Source organism: Schistocerca americana, chromosome 4 (assembly GCF_021461395.2).
Source record: "Schistocerca americana isolate TAMUIC-IGC-003095 chromosome 4, iqSchAmer2.1, whole genome shotgun sequence".
Taxonomy (NCBI): Eukaryota; Metazoa; Arthropoda; class Insecta; order Orthoptera; family Acrididae; genus Schistocerca; species Schistocerca americana.
The window spans coordinates 342,420,229-342,432,540 of record NC_060122.1 but is presented as its reverse complement, the minus strand read 5'-3'; the positions used below and the strand labels follow the sequence as shown (position 1 = coordinate 342,432,540).

General features: G+C 45.3%; 1 protein-coding gene across 1 annotated transcript in view; it reads right to left on the bottom strand.

The window, feature by feature from the left end:
• Positions 1-748: 748 nt before the first annotated feature.
• Positions 749-12,312, bottom strand: part of LOC124613464 (brachyurin-like) — a 126,085-nt gene continuing 114,521 nt past the window's right edge. The window contains exon 7 of the mRNA XM_047142170.1: positions 749-901. Coding sequence (XP_046998126.1) covers positions 749-901 — 153 coding nt within the window. The remainder of the gene's footprint in view (positions 902-12,312) is intronic.

The following is a 12,312-nucleotide window of genomic DNA, read 5'->3' as shown; positions in this document are numbered from 1 at the left end:
TATGAACTGCCAACTGTAAACAACAGACGAAAATTGGGAGTAGTCGAGTTAGTTGTACGCAGGCAGTGTTAGGTGGTGGAAGCATGGTCGTAGTGTGTCAATGTTATTGTGTCACAAATCACAGTGCAGCAAGAGCTCTAAATCAAGTGGTCAAGAGATTCTTCAGGATGTTTGGACGAAGAGGAAATTGTTTGCAAAATTTATGGGACACACTTTGGTACCCAAAGACAAAGTCCGCGAATTGATTGAAATGAAAAACGCGGGCAGTTCTTTTATGGAAAAAATCATTGTGTGTGACGAGATTTGGTGTTATCAATGCGAAGCTACTGCACTATGATAAAGTGCAGAAATCCACAAGAAGGGTCAACTCTTTGACGACATATCCGACTTTCGAGCCAGTGCGACGCGCGAGTTGAACGACATTCCAAAGGAAGCCTGTCTAACAGTTGTACACAGTTGTACAGACGTTGTATGCGTCGCACCCAAGTGGGGGCGAACTACGTAGCACAGCTGAGATTAAAACCACCATCTTAAAATTCTTCTCTCTTTTATTAATATTACTATTATTAATCCCGTCTCGAATTTTCTGGACTGACAGGGTTGTGCAGTGATGCACACTAGGATAATGTCTTCCTCTATGTTGTACTATCTGTAACACCGTATTTCTCTCTGATGTTATTGGAGTCGTGCGGACATTAAATCAGCGAGTATCGAACATAAACTTCGATATGTTTAACGACGTTGACTGTTACTTGGTGGATATACGCTCGCTGATCCAATCGATGAAGTACGAAACTTCTGTGAAGACTCCAGGTAAACCTTCGGAGGCGCAGGGCTTCTCGGACCATGAGACTATTCCGATCTGCTGGCCATCTGCTATGAGGGGACCTCCTGAATCTCCCTGAAAAAGAAAAATTGTTTATTACGGGTATGCAGGCAGGCAATAAAACTATCTCGACAGATGTCAGAGCGTTAGGTACATTGCAGTTCAACCTGCATACAGCAACAGTAAATTTAGAGTAAACAATGGGTTTTAAAAAGGCAACAAAATATGGTACATGTAAAACTTATTTGATTCTTCAGGCAATGATCCTTCGTGCACTAAATCACAAAATCTTTGATAAAGTTATTTAATACCGTCTGATAAACAAAACACGTTCTCGTGAATCAGATGCGTAGCCATGTAACAGAACTGAACCCTTGCTAGTAAATGGAGCTCAGCACGTCTTTATCAATGGCCATGCACTGAGAGAAATGGAAGTAAGATCAATTGTATCTTGAGGAGCTGTAATAGGACCGTCACAGTTCATGGTAAATCGTCTTTTAGACTGAGATCTACAAAAACAATGTGCAGCCAACCGTAACAGGCATTGTCAGTAAACAATCAACTAAACGATAGTCACACCACAAGAATAGTATATTTCGGACTAAGGCTGATCAGTTCGCATCTCAAGATAGCAGCACTTTCCATCCACCATACCACAATGTTTTGTACTTCCTGTATCTTTTATATACCAATATTTCCAGATTGAACAAGTGGCGAGCTTAAACAGAGGGCTTATTCTGTGACTCTTCAGGCTTTCCCTTTGGGTATGTTAAATAAAACACTACCGGTTTTGCCGGCGGATCACGTTTTATAAATTCCACAGTATTTCTTGGAGGCAACTGATGCACATTGTCATCCGACAGCACATGTGCAACTTCCACATGAGGCCTCCATAACAAGACCGGCACCAAGAGGACACCAGCAGTTGGTAAATACCATCAGTAACCGGCAGACACCGCTTGACGGTACTGAGCAGTGGCCTCAAAGAAATATTGTCAGATTCACAAAGCATGATTCAGGTCCGAGACACATGTATTGGCTTATGGTGTTTGTGTTATTTATTATCTATGTACTTTTGTATTGGAATCATTAGTCTTTCTTTGTGTACATGTTAGAAAATGATGGCGATAAGAAAATTTAAAAAACGCTTCCTTCTCACGAGGAACTGTCGGTTGAGAATCCGGTGTAAAAAACAAATTTAGTCCATCATAGAGTCCTCCTCCTTTTAAGCAGAAATAATCACTGCATCCACAGAAAATTTAGAAATTTCAGTCCTTGTTATTACTTTATACACATGGTATGTTGTTTAACATGTAATAACAAATTTAGGTGTGAACTTAAAGAGAAAGTTATTTTCATCTGGGTTTTACCTAATCAGTCCAGATCCGTGTGCTTCAGAATCTCAGAGTCTGTGATAAGCACGACCAGCTAGAGCGATCATGTGACACCAATGTCTACAATCAACACTGTCATTTACACTCAGTGTCTGTGTCATCTGTAACACATTTAGCCGAGTGGTTGCCATCTTTTACCCACCAGACTGTCTGATGTGCGCATTGGTGAGCAACATTGATATTTGATTTTCACGAAATTATCATCAAAATAGTGCCTGTAGTTGCTAAGAGCTGCAAGGTTCGAACTTCTAGATTGGACATTGGGATTTATGAGGGCTATTTGGAAAGCAAGGAAAGATCTGTCGCAAAATAGAAACCCCAGTGAAAATCAACACTGTTTTATTTCCGACAGTTAATTACATATTCCAGGTGCTCCTCTACACAGTCACCGTTCCGACTTACACATCTGTCGTAGTGTTGTACTAACTTTCCAATACCCTACTTATCGATGGCAGCCTCCTGTGCTTTCCGACAATTTGCTATGCTGGACTGCAACTCGTTGTCTGTGCCAAAATATCGTCTTTACAGCCAGCTGTTCATGTGAGAACTCCGTCTTCAGGCCACGAGTGCCCTACCGGGACCATCCGACCGCCGTGTCCTCCGAGGAGCAAGCGGATAGGTCGTTATGATGGTATTCGGTCGAGTAGCTCCTCAATTGGCATCATGAGGCTGAGTGCACCCCGAAAAGTGGCAACAGCGCATGGTGGCTGGATGGTCACCCATCCAAGTGCTGGCCACGCCAAACAGTGCTTAACCTCGGTGATCTCACGTGAACCGGTGTATCCATTGCGGCAAGGCAGTTCATGTGAGCAGAAATGAAAATTAGAGGGAACCAAGTACAGGCTGTGCAGTTGGTGATCTAACATTTCCCACCGAAAACGCTGCAGGAGCGTCCTCATTGCCCCTGCATTGTGCGGTATAGAACTGTGTTTAAGAAGGAAATGCATGACAGTGATGTGGGGTTGCGTAAAATTAGGCGAAAGCTCCTGGTGGGCACCCATACTCGGCAGGAGACACTACTTTCTAGGCATCTTTATGCATTCACTGTGCTCACGACAGAGAAGAACGACGTGACGCTACCTATGGGCATACTAGAGATTCTGCTCAACACGTCTCTGTGTTTCACTGTGGTTTCCATTTCGCGACCTATCTTCCTTTCCGAATTGCCCTTGTACAAAGGCTAATTGCCTAATCCTCTGTAAGATATAATTATTAGCTCTGAAACTTCCTGGCAGATTAAAACTGTGTGCTGGGCCGAGACTCGAACTCGGGACCTTTTCCTTTCGCGGGCAAGCGCTCTACCCACTGAGCTACCCAAGCACGACTCACGCCCTGTCCTCACAGCTTTAATTCCGCCAGTACCTCGTCTCCTACCTTCCAAACTTCACAGAAGCTCTCCTGCGAACCTGCAGAACTAGCACTCCTGGAAGAAAGGATATTGCGGAGACATGGCTTAGCCACAGCCTGGGGGTTGTTTCTAGTTCTACCCCTAGTTGTTAGCTCTACCCCTAGTTTTAAATTAGTCGTCTTTAGCAAATTTACATGATTTACACGTAATGAAAACACTGCCCAGGAAGTAGTATGCCAAATTGCAATCTGAACAGGTGCCTATTGTGTAAGGATCGAAATGTGGTATAGTGGCGAAAAGATTTGTTCAATGGCTACTAAAGTGAATTATCAATGGAAATGTATAGATTCTGAAAGTATACGTTGCTGCACACTTCAGAAAGAGTTTGAAGTAGACCTGCCTGCATCTTTACCAGATGACGAAGTTGATCCCGCCTTAGAAGATATAGATGTTATCAAGGACGGATTCCGGCAACTCAGTAGAGGCTGTGTGCGCTTCCAGCAGTCAGCCGGTGCTGGCACCGAGAGACCAGAAGGCCTTTTTATGCACCGGCTGACAGCTCCAATAGGCTGTTCACCAAGTGAAGGCTGTTTAAATCGTCCTCGTAATCTGCTACTGCTACCTAGTAGCTCTCTACTGGATTAGACTACGGCATGCCAAACGGACTGCGCTGATAACGACTCTGCGATGGATTACAGACTTTCTGGTATAATTCTTCCGCCGCCTGACCCAACTAGTTCACGTTTTGTGGATTGTAACTTTGTTCTGTGATCATTTCATTTCGAATTAATGAAATTAATTAAAAGGATTACAAGCAATGTCTCCTCAACGAGCCTTTAGCGAAGGTAGCTGCGTATGGGCCCCCACAGCAGGTGCCTGGTTCATCCACCCATGTTAACTGCTGTTCATCGGCGACGAAGGCTGGAATTCGCAAGCAAAAACCGCAACAGGACGTCCACTGAGTGGGGAAAGGCTGCCTTTTCAGATGAATGACGTTTTATGTCGTGAAACGTCTGAAAGAAAACACCCTGGAACAACTGTCGGAAAAGTCCAGGTCGGAGGAGGGAGGGTTATGGTCTGGGGAATTCCCTGCGTGATCTCTTCATTCTGCAAGGCACAATGATCAACATAAGTACGCAACTATCTTTGGGGACCATGTCTACGCCTACATGCAGTTCGTCTTTCGTCGGCAAGAATGTATCCACCAGGAGGACACTGTAACGTGCCACGCAACTCGCAATGTGTGTTCACGGTGTGAAGAGCACCAGGATGAGTTTACCGTACTCGCCTGGCCACCAAACTCCCAGATTAAAACCCAATCTAGGATCTGTGAGGCCTCTTCGATCGGGCTGTTCGCACCACGGATCCCCAACCGAGAAACCTAGCGCAGCTGGCCACAGCAATGAAGACATTCCTACATTCCTGCCGGTAACTTCCAAAATCTCACTGAGTGTCTTCCTGCACGTTTGCACTGCAAGAGATGGTCATTCAGGCTTTTGGTAGATAGTCACATAAATGTGACTTGACCGTGTATGTGGGAGTTTGTGGTGTCCCATGATATCAAAATCAGCCTTCCTCCTTGAGAGGGTTGAAGTGTACGATCACTCAAATGTGGTTACCTCCAGACTTACGGCTCCAGTGTAATCAGTGCAATTAAGTTGTGTTATTCAGTCAGTGAACGGTCGATACCGGTCTTACCGGTTATTTTTCTGATATTCACATGAGCAGTTTGCAAATACGTAAAAGAGAAAATCGTTTCGAACTTGGTCCTTGCCGTGATGTGGCTGTTGCGGAAAGAAATGTGGTTCCTCCCACGACATTTCATACAGGATGCCTTTCTCCGTTTGAAACACTGATCTTAGTTGTGGCCACGTCCAAGGAAAAGGCGCAGCAGTTCGTTTCCTTCGCGATTCTGTTCTAGCCTGTAAATTTGCACCCTTTAGTCAGTTTTGGCCCCAGTGTTCCCATTCACTGTATTACACACAGAAGGCTCCTGAATTTTATTGTTTCTTCTTCTTGTCACCCGTCGTTCTAACCTTCACATGAAATGCTAATGTGTAGCCTACACAATTCCCTGGTGGAACAGTATCTTCACGTATGTTGTATGTTCCATCCACCTCTTCCTTTAGACGCTCCACGAGGTGTGTGAGATTCCATTCTTGGATCTTTTGCCTTCATGCATGGATAAGCCAGTGTCTGCAAATATCCTGTGAGAATTCACGTCGATGTTTGGCAGTGAGCAATCTAAAAGAATCCACATTCTCTCCCAGTGCTCATAGTGCTTAAATATGCTTATGGCAATCATTGTAGGTGGCGTTGAGAGCTTCTGGACTGCATGAAGTACAAGCTTTGAGGTTCTCCTATGGGTCTATGTGGCTTTGATTAATTCTGTTGTCATTGCTTTATTTGGATTTGAAATCATGCTTCGTCTTCTAATATGTGTCAGCTGTGGAAGAAGTCCCATAGGCCAAGTCCTTATGTTACACATCTAGATACCCACAGAAGAATATATGCTAATTAATAATAGACAATGTAGGATTTTCATCTTTGGAAGGTATGAACTGCTCTCAGAATCACGCCCATGCTTCCATGCTACATATATTAGGATGCAGTCTGCTGGTAGGCAACTTCACATCTGTGGAGGCGTCATAGTGAGCTTTTGAGGTTGGCAAACGAGTATCAGCTGTATTTCTACCACATGAACGTGCTCCTCCTAGAACCCCTTTCGTCTTCTGAGAGCGCGATGCATTTGTTGGTACAGTTGTCAGAACTTTTTGTGTCGGCCTCGTATTCAGTGTCATCCAACAAATCCTGTACTTAGTCATTGAGTGTGTTCAGCTCTCCTAGGGGTTTCTGCAGGCGAAGCTGTCAGTGTCCATTTCCCCTGCCGGTATGAAAACATCAAATGTGTTTATTTGGCTCAGAAAATGCGCAGTATTCGAGTACAGATTTGTTTGCTGTCGTCACAATTTGGGGAGAATCAAGGTTGCGGCGCCCGTCATGAAGAGTGGTTCCTGCTGGTACCCTGAGGATGTGTCTGTATCCTTGTAACAAACAGTCGCTAAGAGATGGCGCCGCTGTCTAGTAGTGTGGTAAGTTCTCTTTCTACTATGCAATAATATGCCAACTGGACAATATTACTCTGTCACTAAAATGCCTGCGTCAAATAACATCATAAACAAAAAGAGTCTATCAGTAATATCAGTGCGAGTGCAGTACAGCAATGCTTCGTCTAGTTTGCATGAGCTGGGCGTGGTATGACCTAAACTCCACATTTAAGTCGCTCGAAATCTTTTTCGTCGGCCCCACAGGCCGTCCTTCTATTCCGTCAATCCCGCCACCTCTACCGCTTTTTTCTCCGCACTCGTGACTGGGGCACACTCACCCGCCACCGGCAATTACAGCGACACATCCGCTACATGCTTACTGAGAAGGAACGCCGTGCTTGGCGACAGACATGCACACAACTCAACACCACGCTCCCAATAAACTCTTCCAAGTATTGATCTGCTTTCCACCGTCTTACTGGGAACCGCGCTACCTCTCAGTACCCTCTCCTCCTTGATGACCGTCCCCTTCCTGAAAACCTTAGTACGGCCAACCACTTTGCCTCCCACCTATGCGAGGTTTTTTCCTTCCCAGATGTTGCCCAATTTGATTATTCCCTCTTCCCTGACCTCATCGACCTAAAGATACCTCTGTTCCTCCCCCTGCTCCTAGCTTCCAGTACTTGGACCACACACCACCATCTTAACACTCCAATCACTACACAGGACATCACCCTCACACTCCGCAATAGACGGAAAACTGCTCCCGGCCACGACTGCCACCTCAGACACTGGCCTCCCACCTTTCGTGCAGTCCTTGCCACCCTCTACAACGTAATCCTTGCCACAGGCTTCTGCCCCGACCTGTGGAAAACCTCCCATATCCTAATGTTCTCCAAACCCAACAAGCCTCCATCTGATGCCTCTTCCTATCGCCCTATATGTCTCACCTCAGAAAACTCTTGGAGTTCATCTGTACCCAGCGCATCCATCACCACCTCCACCGACACCACCTCCCCCCCCCCCCCCCCACACACTCAATGTGGCTTTCGACTTTCCTTCTTGGCCAATGACCAACTCCTAAGCCTCATCTCCTCTTCCTCCAGCTTAACTCCCGCCGCTCCGCAATTATTGTCTCCCTCGACCTCGAAAAGGCCTACAACCATGTCTGGCATCTCGGTCTCCTGTTTAAACTCCAGACCCACGCCCTTCCTGTCAACTATGTCCGTCTGATTGCCTCCTTCCTCTACCGCCGCCCCTCCTATGTTACCATCCACAATGCCAATTCCCACAACTTTTACCCCTCTGCATGTGTGCCCCAGGGCTCTGTCCTTTCCCCTCTCCTCTACCTCCTGTACATGATGCATATGCCCCAACCCCCCACCCCCACCCCCATCCAGTACACCTCCTGCAGTATGCCAATGACACCGTCTTCCTTGCCCTCACTCCTACCCTTCAACGGTCCCAACGCCTTCTCCAGAATCACCTTGACTTTTTTGCTGCATGGTGTAACCAGTGGCTCCTGAAAATCAATCCTTCCAAGACCCAGGCAATCAGCATAGGTCGTATGACTTTCTCCTTCTTCTGGCTCCTTGATTTCTCCCTTACCATCTGCGTCCGTCCTGTCCTCCTCTCCCCCACCCTCACCTACCTTGGCCTCACCATTGACCGTCACCTCACCTGGATCCCTCATCTCCACTCTATCCAATCCAAAGCCCAAAACCCCCTCCAACTCCTCAAACACCTCTCTGGCTGGACATGGGGGTTGAATCCCTCTCCCATCCTCCACACCTACAAATCCTTAATCGTTCCCATCTTCTGTTATGCAAGTCCTGCCTGTATATCTGCCCTGCGCCAAATTCTATAAGTCACTCCACACTCCTCCTCGCCTTCGGTATACACCTCCTGTCCCCCATTTAGATCCTCTACAACCTGATTCTTTTCCCCCATCTGCTCCTTTTCCTCAAACATATCCGCATCCTCTACACTTCCCACCGACTTGATCCCCCTCATCCCCTGGTTGCTCCTCTCCTCTCCTATCCCCACACTCTGCCATGCCTTCACTGTTGTGTCCCTCCTACCCTCCATCTCTACACCCTTCATCTCATTTCCCAAGGTGGCTTCCGTCAACTCCCCCTCCCAGATGATACTCTCTCTCCATCCATTTATCCCTCCTATCAACTCTGATCCTCAACCCCCTCCTTTCCTCTCTCCTTTCCCTGGGATCCCTCTCCCCCCCTTCCATCCTGTTTTCTCCCTGCCTACCCCCTCTCTGCCTCCCTTCTCACACCTGAATCCTTCTGCATTCCCCTCCTCTGCCTTTCCCCACTCCCTCTCACATCCCTTCCTTCCCCTACCCCGTATGAGTCCTCTCCTTCTGTCGGCTTCTTCCCCCCCACTTAGTTTTTCCTTTCCTTTCCTCTTCCCCTCCCCCCCCCCCCCGCTCATCTGTCCACGTCCCCCCCCCTCCACATTTGCACTTGTGTGTGGTGAGTCATCTTCATGCCAGCTTTTTAGTGCAGCATTTTAAGTGAGTGTTAAGTGTTATGCATCTTTTCCAAAGTGTTGCGAACAGTAATCATTCTGTGGCTGGGTTTGATTTTTTATATCTCTTGCGAACAGAAACCAGACTGTCGTGTTTTTTAATTGTCTGTCTACAATTTTACCTGTCTGCTTTCGGTGTACTTTATTAGCCTCGCCAACCCTTTGTTTTATGTTTTCCTTCCACAATTTTCCGCTATTTTACAATTTAGGTCTCCATTTTTATCGCCTGCTTTTACTGTTTATAATCTTCTTCTCCTGTTTTAACAATTTCGTAAGCTAAAGAGCGGCGTACTAAGCTGCTGCCAGCCCGCCCCCTTCAGGGGGAATCGAAACTCAATAAAGAAAAAAAAAATTCTTAGTCGATGTCGCCTCCTCTTGAATGTGATATAGTAATTAATCTCTTCATATGATCCGAAGTTTCGGCAGCGAAATGTTGCATCTTACTACTGTTTGAAGGAATTCAATACAGTAACTTTAGCACATACATTTATTCACAGCATCCAATACAGTTACAACACACACACACACACACACACACACACACATACAAACACACACACACACGTATATGCTTTACTGGGAATCACAGTCTACAGTTCGCTATAATACGCCAATAGACGGCATATTCCTAGAGAGCCTGCATTCACGCTCTTTGTTATTCCCCAGCACAAGCTAGGCTGAAAAAGAACGGCCACTATCTGCCAGTGGCGTTTAACATGTCTGTCTGAAGGATGGAAAACATAAAAACGTAACGCTGTAGCCACTGTTGGTAACAAAGGGTGAACAATGGTTATCCGTGTGGAGTATCAGTCTTTGCAACATGGCCAGCTGCTGCTGCGGATCATCGATGGTCCAGTGTGCTGATGCTTGAGCTGCAATCCTTTGGACCATACATCGATCCAAAGAGCTCCATTCAAGCTCGATAGCATTTTTCTAGTGAGTGAGCTGGCGACTGTAAACACCTGAATCTTCATGTTACAGACACCTGTGTAACGAGGCAGACCTGCATGGCGTCCACTATTAACCATCAGAATCCAAATCCCCTTGATATGTCCCGGTTTGCAGGTGCTAAATGCCTTGTAAAACATCAGTGATCAACTGTAAGTAGTGATGGGCATCCTACTAAAAGTAGTCTGTGACATAAGAGAACACTGTTCTACATCAATATTGGAAGACTTGTAACATGGCCCAGCAGAAAAAACGGCGAGATGCTTCTTCTAGGCTAAATCACGAACCATTAGTGAATTTAGTCATGAACTATGCTTGCATGGGGCTCCGAACTTGGTTTTCGTAAACCAATTTCTTAGTTCCGCTTTTGATTGGACCTGTTAACATTCCTATACCGATTCTGGAATTGTGGTTAGCGCTGAGGTATCTTTAAATTGTTGGAGTGTGATAATGTTCACAAATTACCTTTCCATATATTTTCCACAAGATACTTGATTTGAGTGGGTAATAAAATAGTGTTGCTGTTGCTGTCTTCAGTCTTGAGACTGGTTTGATGCAGCTCTCCATGTTACTCTATCCTGTGCAAGATTCTTCATCTCCCAGTACTTACTGCAGCCTACATCCTTCTGAAACTGCTTAGTGTATTCATCTCTTGGTCTCCTTCTACGATTTTTACCCTCCACGCTGCCCTCCAATACTAAATTGGAGATCCCTTGACGCCTCAGAACATATCCTACCAACCGATCCCTTCTTATAGTCAAGTTGTGCCACAAACTTCTCTTCTCCCCAATCCTACTCAATACCTCCTCATTAGTTATGTGATCTACCCATCTAATCTTCAGTATTCTTCTGTAGCACCACATTTCGAAAGCTTCTATTCTCTTCTTGTGTAAACTATTTATCGTCAGTGTTTCACTTCTATACATGGCTACACTCCATACAAATACTTTCAGAAATGCCTTCCTGACACTTAAATCTATACTCGATGTTAACAAATTTCTCTTCTTCAGAAACGCTTTCCTTGCCATTGCCAGTCTGCATTTTATATCCTCTCTACTTCGAACATCATCAGTTATATTGGTCCCCAAATAGCAAAACTCCTTTACTACTTTGTCTCATTACCTAATCTAATTTCCTCAGCATCACCCGACTTAATTCGACTACATCCCATTATTCTCGTATTGCTTTTGTTGATATTCATCTTATATCCTCCTTTCAAGACACTGTCCATCCCATTCAACTGCTCTTCCAAGTCCTTCGCTGTCTCTGACAGAATTACAATGTCATCGGCGAACTGTAAGGGGTCCGTAGGCCCTTACTATAAATTTGCACTCGGCACAGGTCGATAGGGCAAACAATCGATTGTGTCGTGTTGCGAGAGCGAGTGTGGAGTTGAGCGAGTGCCATGTTGCGGCTAGAGATGTGTGGAGGCCAGTTTGTTGAAATGTAAGGCTTTAACGGTGAATGGAGTCGCCATCGCCGTGGTTAGACCCCTTTGTACTAGAATAATACCGGGAAAGTGAAGAAGTATTATTATGAAAGTGATCAGTGACATTTCTAGGGCCGATATTTGGTTTCGCGTCTACCGCGCCGGCATCACCTTGGATTGCAGTGCTGGATGCAGTGATGGATTAGCGTGTGACGATAATGGAAAATGAAGAAGCCTGTGCTGAGATTAGCCGTAATTAGATATGTATGACGAAGGCAGTGGCTGTCTCCTCGTTTTTGTGTTTTTGAGACGAATATAGGTTCGTAATTAGTGAAACTGTGTTGGTGTTTTTCTTGTTACCAGACATTTCATTATTACAGTATTGAGAAGGACGAACTGGAAAGTAACAACTTCCGTAGCAGTCAATTCCGATTGACAGCCACATTAGGTACACGGTCACATTAATAATAATTATTAGGCTGCTATTCGATCATATCAGGTCGGGATAAATAAACGGAGGCGTTACACCTTGGCTTACCGTGAAAGGACAAGTGCAATCTTCGGACGAATTGTAAAGAACAATAGGTAATTTTATCTTGCTTAACGCGAGAAAATATTTTTCAATGTCGGATCAAGACAGAGCATGAACTTTAAAATCGCGACAAGAAACAGTGCATTTTGAACAATATGAAGTAATAGCATCTTGCGATTGTGAATAAACTGTTTTCTCGCCATATTAGATAAGAGTAATAGTGTCGATAAACTGTGTTATAATG